The sequence below is a fragment of the Gordionus sp. m RMFG-2023 genome, chromosome 3, assembly GCF_954871325.1.
Source record: "Gordionus sp. m RMFG-2023 chromosome 3, tfGorSpeb1-WG-v2, whole genome shotgun sequence".
NCBI classification, from domain to species: Eukaryota; Metazoa; Nematomorpha; class Gordioida; order Chordodea; family Parachordodidae; genus Gordionus; species Gordionus sp. m RMFG-2023.
The window spans coordinates 24,105,086-24,123,044 of NC_088777.1; the positions used below are offsets into that span (position 1 = coordinate 24,105,086).

Sequence of the window (17,959 nt, forward strand, 5' to 3'; positions counted from 1 at the left end):
CTAAGTCCCATGCAACTTACATAAAATTTTGCCATTTATTTCTATTGTAATTTAATAACAATGTCTTAAATATTATTTTTATTTAATAACAATATCTTACATTTAATTTTATATCTAGAATAAAATTTAAATTTGTGATAGAAATCATATTGAGTAAAATTTAAAATAGATATGGAAAATTTTTTAAATTTAAATATGGACCAGACATTGGCCTAAAATTTTTTTTCTCAAACCTGGCCAACCCATAAAAATTTTGTAATTTTTTCCCAAGCTTGGAGATAGGTAAATCTCTGAAAGCCATATTGTTGGGAAATTTTTCTCAAGCCCTGCAAATACCATAATAATTTTGTTAGTTGAGAACTGAAATAAAATATAAAAGTCATAATTCATTTAAAAATAAAATCAAAATAAGTTGCATGGGCTTGGTTTTTTAATCAGGCCTGGCGATTTCTGAAAAAAAAAATTTCAGACCAATGTCTAGCCCATATTTAAAATTAAAAAAATTTTAAAGCTTCACTATTTTAAATTTTATCCAATATGATTTCCATCACAAATTTAAATTTTGATATTTCTAATACATGCTCACGGTATACATTGCAACAATTTCATCTCTTTTTTTTCCTAAATTTTAAAATTTATATAAAATTTATTAATAAAGTATATTTAGTACCATACACACAAACTAAATAATTATCCTTCAACCCCGTCAGCTAGTATGATAAACGGCAAAATTTTAAAAATATCAGCTATTAATTAATATATATATACAATTAATATTTTAAAATTAATTATATTCAAGTTGGTGCATGCTTAAAACATACGACTTTGAAACGGGAGGCTAGTGTTCGACTCTCGTAGAGAGCAAAAAAATAACATTACACTATATAGTAACCTTAAATTTTAAATACATTAGGAAGATACGAAAAAGATCACGTTTTGATTATGGAGATTATATATATTAGATAAATAAAAAATATTAAATCATATCATGTTTATTTGTTGATAATAATAAAATATTTACATTAAATATAAATAAAATAAATTATTTTTCTAAAATAAATAAATAATAATTAATGCTATGCATCGATGCAGAATTCTTGACTAATTTATTTTTAGCCGATTTTTAGGCTTAGGCGTAGTTTTTAGCCGATTACGCAACACTACTATTAAGTATTATTTATGAAATTTTAAATGTGGTTTTTTTAATATTAATATCAGATAGCTGCAGAGGTAATTTGCATGGCCCCGTTCAGGATCCTATTTTCAAAATGAAAATTAGGCCTGGCAAGGATTTTTTTAAAAATATTTAGACATAGTCCGTGATTTATATACTCAGGGTCGGGCCGGCCCGGACATTTTTAATGTTATTTTTGGTCTAACCACCATCTTTCAATCTCTTAAGTTGTTATTGATATTTCTATCTTCAATATCAACAAAGATTTTACCTTATAATATATATATACATTTTATTTTGATTTGATAAGAATTTTAAATCTTCTTTGTAAATAAATCATTTTTGAGAATTTTATTATAAATAATCTTTTAACTAAATCTTTTATAGTTTTTAATCATCTTTGTAAAATTATCTATTTTTTTTAGTATATATTAAAAGATGTGGTTTTTTTCTAAATAATTTATTTTTAAATATTTATAATTTTTTTATGTTATTTTATATAATCTTTTTAATAAAAATATTTTAATGTGACAATTGTCATATTCGTAAATTTTTGAACATTTTTGAAACTTTTTGACATAAAGGGTAAAATAATATTTATATTGTAAAGATGTTAAATTATAAATTCAATGAAGATGTTCCTTTGAGAACTGGCAATTTTCATAATCAATATTTTTAAATATATTAGATTTTTTTTGAAGCTAATGGATAAAAATATTTATTTTTAACATGCTAAATTAAAATTTCAATTAAGATGTAACATATAAAAGTGACAATAGTCATAATCGTTGTTTTTAAACTTTTTAAAATTTTTTTGATGTAAATGGGCTAAAATAAGTATTGCTAAAATGTTTAAATAAAACTTCAGTGAAGATGTACCCTAGATAATTGACAATTGTCATAATCGTTATTTTTAAAGCTTTTTGAATTTTTTTAACGCAAATGGGTAAAAATATATATTGTAAAGATGTTAAATTAAAATTTCATAAAGATGTAGCATATAAAAGTGACAATTGTCATAATTGTTAATTTTAACAAAAAATTTTTTTATTATATTCTTTTAAATATTTAAATAAATAATTTTTGGCTCAAAGTTTGACTAAAGCCATGTCCTGAGCCGGTTTGAACCAACTTTTGAACCGGCTTGAGCCTAGCCAATTTTTCGGCTCTTACCTCGAGGTCGGAGCCGTAAAAACTCAGCTTTTTAACAACACTTATCTCGTGTTGGAGTTGATGAAGCTGAAGGAGAATCAACGTAAAGGGTGTGCAAAATATCTACTTTATTGTCAGATTCATTCCGAAATGTCGCCCTAGACTAGTATTTAATTATTTGGCATCTATAAATGATATAGAATCTTTTAAAAAATATAATATATGTAAAATTATAATATGAATCAGAGGGCATTGACCTTATGAATGTCAAATTCAAAATTCGTGTGGTTTGATTGGATTTACATCACATTTTATGGCAAAATATAATTATAACTATAGAAAACTACTATAAATATAAAATAAAAAAATGTTTTTGTTCTAAAATCCCAATGACTTATTTTAGCATCATACACTTTAAGTTGATATAAAAAAGAGCATAGTCATCATAATATTATACTCTTACCTTTAATAATGAAAAAAAATTTAAGAATTATTAAATATCATTCATAGAATTCGTTATATAGTCGTTCATATATTTCAGTAAAATGTTAAAGATAAAATTATAAAAATATTAATGGATCAAATATAAAACATTATGAGTTAATAATTTTAATAAAATACTAGGGATGTACCGATATTTTTATCGGATGGGGCGATATTTCGCCCATAAATATCGGTTATCTGCCAATATTATAAAATTTTCCCATCCGATCAGATATAAAATGGTGTCTTTAACAAAAAAAATGTTATAAAATTTTTAAAAAAAGTTATATCTAAAATCATTAATTTTTATAAATAAAATCGAAATCCATTTTCATGTTTATTTTTAATAATAATATTAATAATCTGTCATATTGTTATTTTTTTGAGCATTCTCTTTATAAAAGTGTGCGATAATCTCTTCAGAATCTCTTTTTAGTAGTGCTGCGGTAACGTCAAAAAAGTAACGACGTTACTAACGTCGTTACCTTTTTTGAAGAAAAGAAACGTCATACGTTACCCTTTTCTAGAAGTAACGAGTAACGGTAACGCGTTTCTTTTTTTTGGGTAACGGTAACGCAAAACGTTACTTTAAATTTTTTCTTAAAAAAATATTAATAAAAAAAACATATTTTATTGTTTTATTTATTTTTAATATAAATAATAACCGAGTTTTTAATTCATATCAACCACCATTCCTTTCATTCTTATTTAAATTTTAGCTCGTTATTTTCAATCAAATTTTAATCTAACTAATATTCAATCAAAATTCAAAGTATATATTAATATTATTATTCTATATTTTTTTTTTTTACGATAATATTTCAATTTTATTTAGAACATTATTAATATGTCACCACAAAATATCTACGTTTTACTTTCATATAAAAAAAAAAAAAATAATTTATTATTTCATTTATATTCTGGATATTAATGAAAATTATTTAAAATCATTTAACATCAAAATATATTTGTATAATTAAAAATGTTTGAAAAATATATAATACTTTTAAAAAAAAGAACGGAGATGGTGTGACGCAGGGAAACAAAAATAAAAAAGGGACGTAAGCGTTGTCTATGATAGCTCTTTGGCTAGAAGGCTACCATAGAAACTGATATAATTAGCTTTGTGAATCGCTATGGATAATCGTTGACGAAGAAAAAAACCCTCTCGGGGTTCTTCTGAGAGTTTGCTGATTTGTGATCCTAATTTTTTGAAAAATGCTAAGGCGAGTTTGCCGAAGGTGCCAAGAGTGGTTGATATGATTGGGATGAAGCAATGATCGTTTATTATTTCTGTGTATTTAGAAATTTTAAGTTGTTCCTTCTGGTCAAGGATGTTGATGGCGTGGTTGGATGGGGCCAAGGGGTCAATACAGGAATAGTCCCATACCAAAAGTTGGCCTCTCCTCCATGGGATTTGAGAGATCCCATCAGGACGTTTACCGTCAGATCTAAAAAGACCCTGTGGTTCTAACGTGGAAGGAATTTGGGCGGATTTCAGAGCATGTTGGATGATTGTATTACATTGCTTGTGTCTGATGAATCGTCCATTGCAGGAGCGACAATGTAAACTATGTCTACCCTTCGAGTCAACTGGCGAGTTGCACCCTGAGCAGATGTGGGGGTGAGTGATGGAACAATTTAGACGAATGCCGATGGCATGGGTAAATTCATTGTTGGATAGTTGAAGCTGAAGATTGGTAGATGGGATGGCCTCAAGAAACTCATGTCCCGTACCATTGAGCAAGGAAGAGAATAGGGTGCGGTCGGTAGATTGCATGCTAGATAAGAGAGATTCAACGCAGCGAGCAACCACTGGTGCATCCCAGTCTTTCTGTTTATGGGTTGTGGGGGGATGAGAATCAGCATTGATCCTTGTTTTCCAAATATCCATAGCAACGATTAAGGAAAGGTCTTCTTTAGAATTATGGGCGGTGGTTATTGGCTTTGTCAAGAGACTACTCGATATGAAAGTAGTTGTTGCTAAGTCAAGTGGAGATCTGATGCCGAGACCACCATATTTGGTTGAAAGAGTTGCTTGGGCCCAAGCAGTTTCGTTGAATCTGATATTTACTATTTTTTCGGTTAAGTCCTTTATTCCTTTTTCGTAAGTTTGGAGAGGAATAGGATATTTAAAAATTGGAGTTGACCGAAGTGCGTAAAGAATCCTTGGTATAAAAAAGAAATTTTTTAGCAAAAAAAAGGACTTGTGTGATGGAAGAAGTGTAAAGATGTCCTCCAGTTTAAAGAGTATGTCAAGTGAGGAATGAAGAAAGGTGCTTATTGCCTCGTGTCCTCCAACAGGCGATCCTAGATGTGTTAATTCAACGCTTGATGTGAATTTGAAATCGTGAGTGTTGGGAGCATTAGAATTTAAAAGTGAGAATTCAGATTTGCTCTGGTTAAGCGAAAGTCCAATGGCTGTGCCCATTTCTTTAATTATGGTGACTGCTTTGGCAATTTCACTACTGGGACCACTCAAGATTCCATCATCAATATACCAAGCGTGGAGCGATAGAGTACATGAAGAGTTTATTGATTTTATCATGTCATTGATTCCAAGACTAAAGAGAAGGGATCCGAGAGGGTCACCTGTTGGATACCCTCAACAGAAAGTATCTTTTCTTTGTTGAATTGTAAGATTGTTGGTGATTGGTAGCAAGAGAAAAGAAATTTGGTATAAGCTGGGAAATTGAAGCAAGTTGAATGTAGGAACGTGTTGCGCGAAAGAGTGTTGTAGGCGTTAGAGAAGTCAATTTTTACTAGGGATTCGTTTTTTGGGTTATTTTCAAGGTGAATTCTTGTTAAGTGCACAGCAGCTTCACACCCACCAGGTATCCCTACACCAAGTTGATAGGGGCTTAGAATGTGTGCGGCATCGTGTTTGATTCTAGATGCGATTAATTTAGCGACCAATCTACGGTAAGTTGAACCAATGGCGATGGGTCGAATGTCCTTGTTTGGTTTTTGGAGTGCGATGAGTCTGGCACCGAATAGTAAGGGGGTAATAAAGCTGGGTACGTCTCCATTTAGGATTTTGTTGACTAAGTTTGTGATTTTAGTGAGGATTGAAACCTGTGTACAGATCACAGGAGAGGTAATGTCCTGTAAAAAAATTGGTCTAATCCCATCTAGACCATGAGCCGAATCCCGATGAAAAGATAGGATTGCTTTCCTTACTTCTTCCTGTGTGAAATCTGCTGCACAATGGGAGAAGGGTTGGGGCAATATTGGCATAAATGTTGTTGTGGGATGCTTTAATCGAAGCTTAATTAAGGTTTCTAAATTGGATTCCGCCAGAGTGTCATTGGTTGAAATGAGTTTGAGGGCCCCATTGATATTAAGACTGTCAATTTTCTTCGAAATCAATGAGGCTTTTTGTTGAAGTGGGGTTATTTTTTTTTTGTTTATGGGATGTCTGAAGATTTGGGACTCATGAAGATGAGTGTTGATGTTTAAACAGGCATCTTTTATTTGTTGAGTTAATGATTTTTGGAGTGATATGTCAGGTATTTTGAAAGTATTGTACCCAAAGTTTAAAAATTTTAACCATTCTTCTTCTTTGTTAAAATTTTGCAAAAGAGAAGATATGCAGTTGCTAAGAGATTTAGCTACTTGTATTCTCGCTCCTTTGGGTATTCTCGTTATGATACTTGGTTTTGTGGAGTTAAGAAAAATATCTGAGAATGAGGCACCAATTACTTGGTTTAAGGGAGAATCTATGAGAGAGGGGGGAAGCGAGTAAGTGATCTGAGAAAGAGGCGTGTGTTTTGAATGCGGACACCTGTTAGAGATTGGTCCATGAACAAAAAATTCTCCATCATTTGTTAAATGTATTGGTTTCATGCAGGATGGGCAGATTCTGCGTTCGTGGGGAATGGCCATAGGTATAAAAAATAAAAAAAATGCTGCCAATAATAAAGCAAAAGCACCTGTGAGTGGTCTGTTGATTGATGTGCAAAAATAGCAAAGGAATGATGAATATGTATGTCAGAAAAATCGAGCAACGAGCGAGAAAGATGCTCAATATGAGAGGTTTCAAATAAAAAAAGGTTTAATTATTAAAAATTTTTAAAATTTTCTAGAATAATTATAATTTATTTTAAGAATATATGCCATCTATAATAGTTGATTCTTCTGATGAAGAAAATTTAACCCTATATACTATCAGCAATGATTCACCCACTCTTTAAATTAGATTGGCCCTGGATAAAATCAGAGATGAATAAACAAAGAATGCAAGATCTTATTTCCATTTTGAGAAAAGATCTTGATAGAGAAAGAGCAGACCTGATTCCCTTATCCAAAACAAATACCAAAATATTTTCTGATAAAGATAAATTTTTTTTGATGAGGAAATTAATGAAAATCCTTGTGAAAATGTTTTATTAAATTTTTTTCAAAATAAAGATACTTCTTTAAATATTTTTAATAAATTCCCCGAGTTAAAATTTTTATTTATTAAATATAATACCACCCTCCCATCCTCTGCTCCAATTGAACGTGTGTTTAGCACGGCGAAGGCTGTGTTGAGCACTAAGCGCTCTTGTTTGTCTGATGAAAATTTTGAAAATCAATTATTGCTAAAAATAAATAAAAAATTATTACAAAAAAATGTTATCTTATGATTATATATTATATATGAAAAATTTTTATAAGATCTCATCATTTTATGTATTATTTTTTATAGTTTTGTCTATATTATATATTGTAAGAAAAAATAAATATTTTTGTATATAATATTTAATTTTTTTAAGTAACGAGTAATACGTTACTTTTTTGAAAAGTCAGTAACGCGCGTTCCTTTTTTAAAAAGGTAACGAGTTCTTTTTTTCCAATGTAACGAGTAACGGTAACGCGTTTCTTTTTTGAGGTAACGTTTACAGCACTACTTTTTAGTGAAATTGGTGATATTGACAGTTACCATCGACGCAGGCTGGCCTCTGATAAACTGGAAATTTTGCTATTTATAAAAAGAAATCTTCGAAATATTAATGTTAAATATTATTTTAAATATTTATTTCAAATTTCATAATATATTTGTTTATTACTTATTATATATATAGATTAATGTTATTACTTATTATATAAATGTGATTTAACAATAAAAATATTTTATATACTATTAGAATTGCAATTTTGAAAATAATCTATAACTGATCATTATAATATATTTAAATGACAACAATAAAAAAAAAAGCTTATAGTATAGTTAAATTTTAAATGTTACACTAATAAAAAGTATATTAAAAATTAAAACCATTGGTATCTTTACAGAATATAAAATTAGATATGATATCAGATCGGTAATCGGCCGATATAAATTTAATATCGGGAATATCGGGGCTTCCAGAAAGGGGTATCGGTACACCCCTATAAAATACAAAAGTATTTTGATTATATTTATATTATATGATGTAAAATTAAATCTATAGGCTTTATAAAATTTAAAATATATAATTATATATTATATGATGTAAAAACAAATGAGACGTTAAAGGGTTAATGGAAATATTTGGGAAATTTTTGCGATATTGACATATAACCAAAAAGGACACGATGTGAATTTATAAAAGCTAATGGTTTTGATCATCTAGAATGGTCAAAATATACAAATTGTCATGTTTAGAGGTTAATAATAATATTATAGTCCTTCATAATCTATAGAAAACCCTTGAATTTCGTAAATGGGTAGTTATTACATTTTCCATGAAATAAACATTAAATTTCCCTCTGAATATCTATATGTATACATTAATAAAATGTTATGAGTGGTCTTTCCAAACAAGTTTTATTGTATTATAATTTTAATGGTCGTAACAGCGTTTTAATTGTATTTAAGAAAAAACCTGTGTGAACTGAAAACTGAACTATCCAACACAATCTTTTCGAGTAATTCAATCAACTCATTCGGTAAGTCGGCGGACATAAACGCTTTAACTGTAACGGATATATCTTCAGGATCCTGGGTCTCAGATAAAGCAGTTTGGACCACCTAAAATAACAATTATTAAAGCTGCAAAAATAAAAATTAGCCTACTTGATCTATAAGTTGCCTTCTGTAAACGTTGTTCTCGTTCAAAACTGAGGTCCATAATCCCGGATCTTTTCTTTGGACTAGGTACCTCGATTCACTTTTAAATAATGAATTTTCGTTGCACACCTAATTCAGATTTTATTTAAATGATTAAGATAATTTTTCAAAGATACCTGAATCAATTCAAGATCGCAATGGCCTCTTTCGTAAGCTATGCAAGCTAAATGTGGATCCCGCTTTTCGCAATATTTACCCACAACTTTGCTATCATAAAATTGATTTTCCCTAAAAAAATTATACCTTATAAATCTTTTAGCTATGAGATTTATAAAAAACTTTAAAAATCTTTCGGGGTTATTGTTACTATCTATATATATCTTAGCAAGGGCGTTGTGTGTAGCAGATTCGTTTACGCCATCGTGAACCCTAGTCTCGAGCCATGGTAGTAGTAATTTTAATCTATCGAAAAAAAATGAATATTTTTATTAAAATAGTTAAAGCTTATTAAAATCATTTAACCTATTGCGTTTTTCTACTTCTTCCACTAACTCGTCAGTTGAAAATTGACCTCTAACAACCATGATTAAATTTTTTATTATATCTTCAGAACAATCAACATCTAGTAAACCTCCGACAACGACGGGTAGCCTTGAAGGGTTAACCTATTTTATATGAACATATTTTTATAATATTGTCGTTATATCATACCTTTTGAACGTAAATTTCGATGTATTTTTGCAAATTATTTCTGTACAAATACAAAACCAAATCATGAACAAAATCGAATCGATCACAAACAATAATAAGAGGTAGTTGATCAGTAAGCTTAGCCTCTTTGAGAAAATTTTTGACCCTGTCTGGGTCGTAACAATTGCTCTCTCTACATATTCTTTCGACCTCTTTGATCTGCCCAGTTTTACAGGCCGACTGAAAAAAATTTGTATAAATATATGTGAAACATAAAATCACTTGTATATATTTGAAGTGAACTTCGGGGTCTTGACTTAAATTAACAATTGATCCAAGAAAGTAAAAAAGGCCTTGTAATAGGATAAAATTAACAATTTTAGTCAAAACATTGTGTTTTAAAAAGTAAGCTATTATTTATTTAGTATTACCTTCGTAACTTTTAAAGGATTCAAATAAATCAATCAAGGCAGTAGTGGTTAGTTGTTCATGATATTTTGTAGCTATTTGAACACATATTTGCAAATTTTGTCGAATATTGGCTGCAAGCATAGCTTTTAAACAATCCAATGAATCTTCCACCGATAGGGAACCAAAGTAATTAACTAACCACTAAAATGTGTATATATTAAAAATAATGCATGCAACAAGGTGATTATTGGTTCTAAAATATGTGAATCAATAAAAAAATTTACATACATATGGTGGCCAAAAGAGAAGCAACCTTTATTCAAGTTCCATTATATGTGAATTTACCAATTGCCATTTGATTACTATTGGAAGTTCTAACTTAATTTATATCAATTTTAAAACTTCCCACACCATATGGTTAAGATTATAATAACTATAATTAATTACGAAATACCTTAAAATTAATTTTGAGGGGGTGGAGAGCTTATGATAATATTTTGATCCAATTTGATTTTCAATGACTGTGAAATTATCTCATAATTATCAACCGAGTCAGCATGTAAAAAACAAAAAGGTAAAGTAAAATATAGGCTAAAAATATGGTGGTAAAGTTTAGATAAATGTAAAATAAGTCTCTTATATATAATATTGAATAAATTTCGCAATATACGTCTGGATTCAATAAATGAGTGTGAACAACGGCTCGTTTTATATCGTATAAATCAGTGTAATGCTCTAGGGCTCTTTGGAGCAATCCGGCCTTCTCGCAGAGTTGCGCTATGTGAGCTCTATCATAGTGAGTGAACATTTGATTACCCAATATAGCATCCGCCACCTGCATGTGTTAGTAAATATAATAAATCATTTCTCTTACATATTTAAAAATTAATCTATTTAATAAAAAATATATAAAGATACAGACTTAAATTTCCATGCCAAATTAAAACCAATTCTTTTTTAGATTATGTCAAAAAGGAAAATGGTAATTCCATGTAAAATTACTCACGTATCAATTCATATCTTTTCTCATAAAATTTTGCTTGAAGGTTATATATTCTTAAAGTTAAATTAAATATGAAATTTTAGCTAGTTAGCTTATATATTATCTAAGATATAGTCCTGCCTGAGGTAACATCTAAAATAAAATATTAATGTTATATTTTCTTTCTATTCTTAATTTTTTCTCTGATTGATTATCACAACTATACAATGATTTAAAAAATCAACATCATATTTTTAGTAAATAGATAAATATCATTAAATTATCAAGGTTATTACTAAATATTCAAATTCAATGCTTATCAGAAAATAAATGAGTAATTTGAGTCCTCTTCTTATAACGCCATTTTCTAAATTAGTGAACCAGTTCTTCCCATTTAAACTATTATTTGACAATTGTTGAATCCCAGAGAAATCTTTCTCACCCTATTCATAACATGTTTTATTTTCTCACTAAAAATGTTTTTTTTACTTAATTTCTTAAATTTAAATCTTCATCATCCTTCAAATATTGGTCGATCATCGCCTATTTAAGAGGCTTTGGATTTTTATCCCCAAATTATTGCCTTGGATTTCTTTTTATAATTTTATTTCATCTCTCATCGAGTTAAGTGATCCATTTCTCGACATGGCCAAATAGAATGGCTTATACATGATCCTCTTCTCAGGGCCGAGTCATTAAAATGTCAAAAATATTCTTATATGATGGGTGATAACAACTTTGTACTCATCATAGTTACATTGCCTTGCTCATTTGGGCAAGCAGCTTTTAATTTTTTTTAAACGGTTTCCAAATCCATAAGGAAATAAATACACATCCTCAAACAAAACATACAAATTCTTGGTCCGAATTATTAGCCTAGAATTCCCCTTTTTAATTTTTTTCAAATTTTATAAATTTGTTCATTTTTTTAAATATTTTTCATGTTCCTTTTTAAGATAGATTTACATGTAAATTTTTTATATATTATTATTTTAAGAAAAAGATTTAAAAGTATAATAATAAGTCTTTTAAGGCAAGTTTTGATGAGAATGATAAGATGGTTAAGAGCAAAACATTTGAAATGGAATTTCATATAGCATTAAAATGAATATATCTTGTTTTGGGATCATATTCAATTGCAAAAGGACATATGAAGGCATATATAAATGACAGATTATCAAACGTGAAATTATAATAAATGAATCTTCATAAACCTATGATAGCTGATTAATGAAAACTTGACTATAATAAAAATTTGATTTTAAAAAATCTGGTACCCCAAAAAAAGTGTGATAATTATCAGTCTAATCGGGAGAATAATAGATGTTTTGGTTATTTAATTGCTTGTAACCAAGGATTCTGAGGGGAACATAAAAGATGAAGATAATAAAATGGTCTAACAAAATTTATTGCAGACTCTGAATAGTGCTCTAATTATACATAGATAATGGAAGGGACAAAAAACAAAGGGATTGAAATGTGAGTATTCTATTCTATTCTTTTATAATATCTTTGAAACTAGGAAAAATAATGGCTTTTAAAAAGAAATAGTATATTTAAATCATAGTGGATGGTACTTATGACGTTTTTAAATAAAAAGCAATGGCATTGATCGTAAAATATATAAAAAATGAAAAAACCAAAACCAGTTAAAGGCTTATTAATATATATATTGGTAATGATGTTGATACAAAAAATACATAATTTACAAACTTAATTCAATAAATCTATCCCTCCAATTCTTAGTTGAGCAGAGCTATGATGTTGGATCAAATATGCAGTGGCCCCTACAGCAAGGGAGGTATGAAGTAACTGCTTCTCAAAATTTGAAAGCAGGTGCGGGTAATCTTTTTTTAAAATATTGTACTTGTATGATGATGATAGGGTTACTTTTTTAAAAAATTAAGAAAAAGAAGGGATATAAAATAGATTAAAATCCAAACTATATTCAATCTTTTATCGTAATATAAACATACTTCTTGAAACCATGAAAAATATGGTTATATAAAAAAAAAAATTTTTAAATTGAATTTAATAGATGCTTCTCACTATAGTTTATGGTATATATGAGGCTTCTAATAGCATTGATTGTAAGGTATTTTGAAAATTGTGAAACATCAAAGCCAGTTAATTATTGATATATATATTGTACAGGTAACATTACTGGTGTTGATATTTAAAAATATAATATACAAACTTAATTCCATAAATCTACCCCTCAAATTCTTAGTTGGGTAAAGCTATGATTGTTCATCAAGCATGAGGGGAAGGATCAACGTGTATGTTTTGATTGCTGAGACCCCAAAGGCAGCTTTTATATTATACTATTGTCATCAATTATATATAAACATTGTTCATACCAATCTGTAAGGGGACTAAGAAATGTTTTGAGATCTTAGACAAGATTTATGTGTATTTCAATAGGACTAAAAGATATACAGTGCTCAAAGCATGCCAGATTGATGTAAAAATTGCAATAATTTTTACTATTTTATTAGCTCAGGGAGTGTAAGGGCTACTGCTTTTAAGGGAGGATGATAAATGACTGGGTGGCATGACTTTAACATCTTAGCATGACGGCAAAAGGTTCGCCTAGGATGTGTCACTTAATTAGTTTCCAATTGGATTTATGATCTCTTAGAAGTCATAAAAAATACACTGACGAACTTTTTTTCATCTTCTATCCCTTAATCTTGAGTATTGTGGGGATAATAAAGCTCTTTTTTAAAAAAACTCAATATGAGATATCAAAAGAAAATTACAAGTTTTTCTTTGAAAAACTATCTTATGCCGAGTATTGTTAGTTAACTGTGTTTATTTTCTCTGTATAGAAAAAACGTCTTATTCGAAAATAGCCAATGATATGAACTAGCATGGACCTGCTAGGTAAATACACATTAATAAGTAAAAACGAGATTACTTGCGGTGCTGATAAGAGATTCATTTCTAGGAGCCTGGTTTGCAAATGTGCTTCTTCTGGTTTGTCACCTTTTAAAGCATCCAATAAGAAAGCTGTGCATTGTTGAATCATATTTTGTTCCATAAAAACATCAACTATCTATAAAATTTTTAACATATTTTGATCAAAAAAATATTGGAAGATTAATAAATTGACATATACCTGATTAATATCTGCCAATAAATTTTTATCATCTTTAATCAACATTTGAGAAAATTGTAAAGCCTGGTCAGGATTATTTTTGACAATATTTCTAAGTATTGATATGTAATCTGGAGTGTAATTGACTTTTTGACTGTATAATATAATTTTTTGAAACTCTCCAGCTTCAACAAAACATAATATAACCTAAGCTCAATATTAAAGGATAACATTATAAATAATATATGAAGAAATTACTTTAGCTGGTACATTTGCTCTTAGATATATAGATAATGCAAGAGTTGGATCATAGGTTTTAACAAAATCCCCTAATTCTTCACTGCATTCCAACTAGTATTAAAATCAAATATTTTAGAGGTATAATAAATTTAGACAAAACTTTGTCTTCTTTTATCCATTTTTCAACTAATTGTTTTCTGCCCTGCTGAAGTACAGGTCTGCATAGCTCCATAGATTCAAATTTATTTAGCTTAAATTTATCAAGCAGGGTCCCAAAATACACCAACAATGGGGCAGTTTGGTTAGGTTGGGTAGGAAGTTGTTGAAATCTTTGAATAGTTTGTGGTGTCCTCAAGATCCCCTAAAAATATTTTTTAAAACATATTTAAATATAAATTTACTCACTCTAGGTGCACTAGCTGAAATAATAGCAGACTCAGTGTAATTGCCTTGTTTGAAAGCATCCTCAAATTTTTGAACAAATATATCATCTGCCCCAGGTAAGTTGTTTCTTTTAGCTAATTTAAAAGCTAAATCATAATTTTTTAACACCTTTATAATGTAGGGGATAATTGTTTCTTCATCTATACTAACTGATAAAACCTTTAAAAATATATAAATCTGTTATAGCAATTTTATTTTTTACCTGACCCTTTCTATTAATGCCCATAATTCCATCTGATGGTTCATATAATGCTGTTACAAATATAGTTTCACTACTTATCCTGTTCATGTATATGCAGGCTGCAGTATCAATATCATATATATGAATATAGCCATATTTTGTAATTAAGTATATAATCCCATATTTATTGCTTACCTATAAAAAAGAAAATATATAAAATAGTATGTATTGAATAGTTGTTTTGTTATTTTGTATATGTTTATTTTCATTGTTATATATTATCATATGAATTTGAATAACAAAAAAGTAACATATTATTTTTGAGATGAAATAAAATTGCGAGAATTCTATTACTACAAAAAATACAATACAAAAGATTTCTATATTTCCATAATTATTAAAAAGACACTACAAAAATGGCGCAGTCGATAAAAAGTTTAATGGATTCAAACTTGTGTTACAAAGAATGGTATAACTTATTTAAAGAATTTAAAAACACAAAACCAAGGTTAACATCATCACAGGAAAAATCATTAACAAAAATAGGATGTGTTACTTATAAAATATTGGTAAATTTATGCTCACCAGATATTTCAGGAAATAAAGAGGTAATAGAAATACATAACTTTTTACTCAAATTTTTTCATTCTACTCCTAAAGAAAGATATAATTTTTATCAATATAATCAAAAAAATGAGGAAAAATTAATAGACTATATACAAAATTCGAAAATTAGCAACGACTTGTGAATTTGGGGAATATTTAAATACTGCATTAAGAGATAAATTTATATTTGGAATAAAAAATCCTAAAATTTTACAAAGATTATTATCTGAAGATGATATAGACATAAATAAAGCTATTCAAATACTGCAGTAGAAACAGCGATAAAATACAAAATTAATACAAAATGATGAAACTAAAATCGATCAGTTAGAAGAGGAACATAATGACAATATAAATATAAAATTAAAAAAGTTAATAATGATAATGATAAACAATCCAAATCATATAATAATTATAATACGATCTACAAAAACCAAATCCCTTCCACTCCTGCGGCAGAAACCATAGAAGGGTAAATTGTTTTTTCAAAATGCTACTTGTTATAAATGCAACAAAATTTGGCACATTGCTTGAGTCTGAAAAAGAAATAGTGAATTTTATTAAAAATAAAACAAACAAATATAATCCAGAATTTTGGGTGAATGTTAAAATAAACAACAAGATATCAGAATGGAATTAGATACTGGAGCTGGGGTAAGCATAATTAACGAAATAGATTGGAAAAATAAACTTAATTGTCCCGGATTAACAAATTGCATGTTAAAACTTAAAGGCTATACAGGAAACAACATACCACTATTAGGTCAGACTGTAGTAAAAGTACAATATAAAGGACGAACATGAGAACTACCTCTCATAATTACAAAAGGGTATCAAAAATCTCATTGGAAGAAACTGGACAACTAAATTCCCAAAATGACTAAAATACCTGAAAGGACCATACAAATAAATAACATTAATATACAAAATGAATTTCCTCAATTATTTAAAAGAATTGGGCTGTTTGAAAGAATTTAAGGCACAAATATAATATGGAAAAAGAAACCAATTTTCTGAAAATCACGTCCTGTACCATAAGCATTAAAAGATAAAGTTGAAGAAGATTTAGACAGATTGCTAAAAATAGGAGTAATAGAAAAAATTACATTCACTTTATGCATCACCCATAGTAATTGTTCTAAGAAAGATAAAACATTGCGGAAATTTTTAAATAACTAAATCAAAATATTAATATTGATTCATACCCAATACCAAGAATCCAAGATTTATTAGACAATTTGGGAAAAGAAGAGGAATTTCCAATATTAGATGTCTCAGATGCCTCTCAAATTAAAGTGGGGGAAAAGTATCAAAAATATCTTATAATCAATACACATAGAGGATTATTTAAATATACAAGACTACCTTTTGGTATATGATCTTCTCCAGCCATATTTCAACAAGATATCGATAATTTATTAAAAGTTTTGAAGGAGGCTTGTTATTTAGATGATATTATAATAACCGGGAAAAATAGAGAGAAGCACGAAGCAAATTTAAAAAAGGTACTAAAATGTCTAAATGAAAATGAAATCAAGCTAAAAATAGAAAAATGTAAATTTTTCAAACAAATGTTAAGTACTTAGGCCATAAAAAACGGGATTACATCTACCGAAAAAAATACTGAGGCAGTAAAAGAACTAACAACCTTGAAACAATTACAGTCATTTTTAAAGTCAGCAACAAACTATTCAAAATTTATTTCAAATTTTTAAACCAAAGCCAAATCATTATACAAATTATTAGAAAAAGCAGTTGCTTGGAGATGGACTAATGAATGCAAAGACGCGTATAAAAAAATAAAGCAAGAAATAAGTAGTACTCCAATATTACAACATTATGATCTAAAAATACCCATTATATTAGCAACAGATGCGTTAGCCATAGGAATTGGGGCAGTAATATCATATATAGAGGGGGGTAAGGAGAGGCCAATTGCATTCGCCTCAATAACACTAAATGCAACTGAGAAAAATTATAGCCAAATATAAAGAGAAGCTCTTGCCATCATATTTGGGGTTAATGGAAAAAAGTTCACATTACAAACAGATCACAAGCCATTAATGAGTTTATTTCCCCCAAGAAAAGATATACCAACAACACCTATTGCCAGAATACAAAGATGGGCTTTATTATTAGGACGTTACCAATATGAAATATTCAAAAGTAGTCGACAAGAAGCCATATCTCGATTACCTGTAAAGGGAGCCCCAATATCAAAAGAAGAAACACTAGATCAAATATAGGTGAGAGAACAAACTAGAAGTCTACATTGGGCCGGGTTTCGGCTCGCCCGCCCATCTAAGTGGGCGGGCGTATGGGCGGGTAAAAAAATTTTCGAGAATGGGTAGGCGGGCAGGTTAAGAAATTTAAACAATGGGGGGGGGGGGGTTAAGGAAATTAAAAATTTTTGTTCAAAAACAAACTAAAAAAAATAATTGTTTAAATGATCTATAATAATA

At 28.9% G+C, this 17,959-nt stretch overlaps 1 protein-coding gene across 1 annotated transcript in view; it reads right to left on the reverse strand.

The window, feature by feature from the left end:
* Nucleotides 1-17,959, reverse strand: part of LOC135926534 (clathrin heavy chain 1-like) — a 78,707-nt gene that overhangs the window by 31,350 nt on the left and 29,398 nt on the right. Inside the window, exons 7-21 of the mRNA XM_065462443.1 lie at nt 14,913-15,086; nt 14,672-14,869; nt 14,427-14,627; nt 14,285-14,377; nt 14,048-14,233; nt 13,847-13,984; nt 10,615-10,779; nt 9,965-10,145; nt 9,816-9,886; nt 9,555-9,773; nt 9,366-9,508; nt 9,183-9,305; nt 9,020-9,131; nt 8,850-8,972; nt 8,659-8,804 (exon numbers count right to left, since the gene is read on the reverse strand). Coding sequence (XP_065318515.1) covers nt 8,659-8,804; nt 8,850-8,972; nt 9,020-9,131; nt 9,183-9,305; nt 9,366-9,508; nt 9,555-9,773; nt 9,816-9,886; nt 9,965-10,145; nt 10,615-10,779; nt 13,847-13,984; nt 14,048-14,233; nt 14,285-14,377; nt 14,427-14,627; nt 14,672-14,869; nt 14,913-15,086 — 2,273 coding nt within the window. The remainder of the gene's footprint in view (nt 1-8,658; nt 8,805-8,849; nt 8,973-9,019; nt 9,132-9,182; nt 9,306-9,365; nt 9,509-9,554; nt 9,774-9,815; nt 9,887-9,964; nt 10,146-10,614; nt 10,780-13,846; nt 13,985-14,047; nt 14,234-14,284; nt 14,378-14,426; nt 14,628-14,671; nt 14,870-14,912; nt 15,087-17,959) is intronic.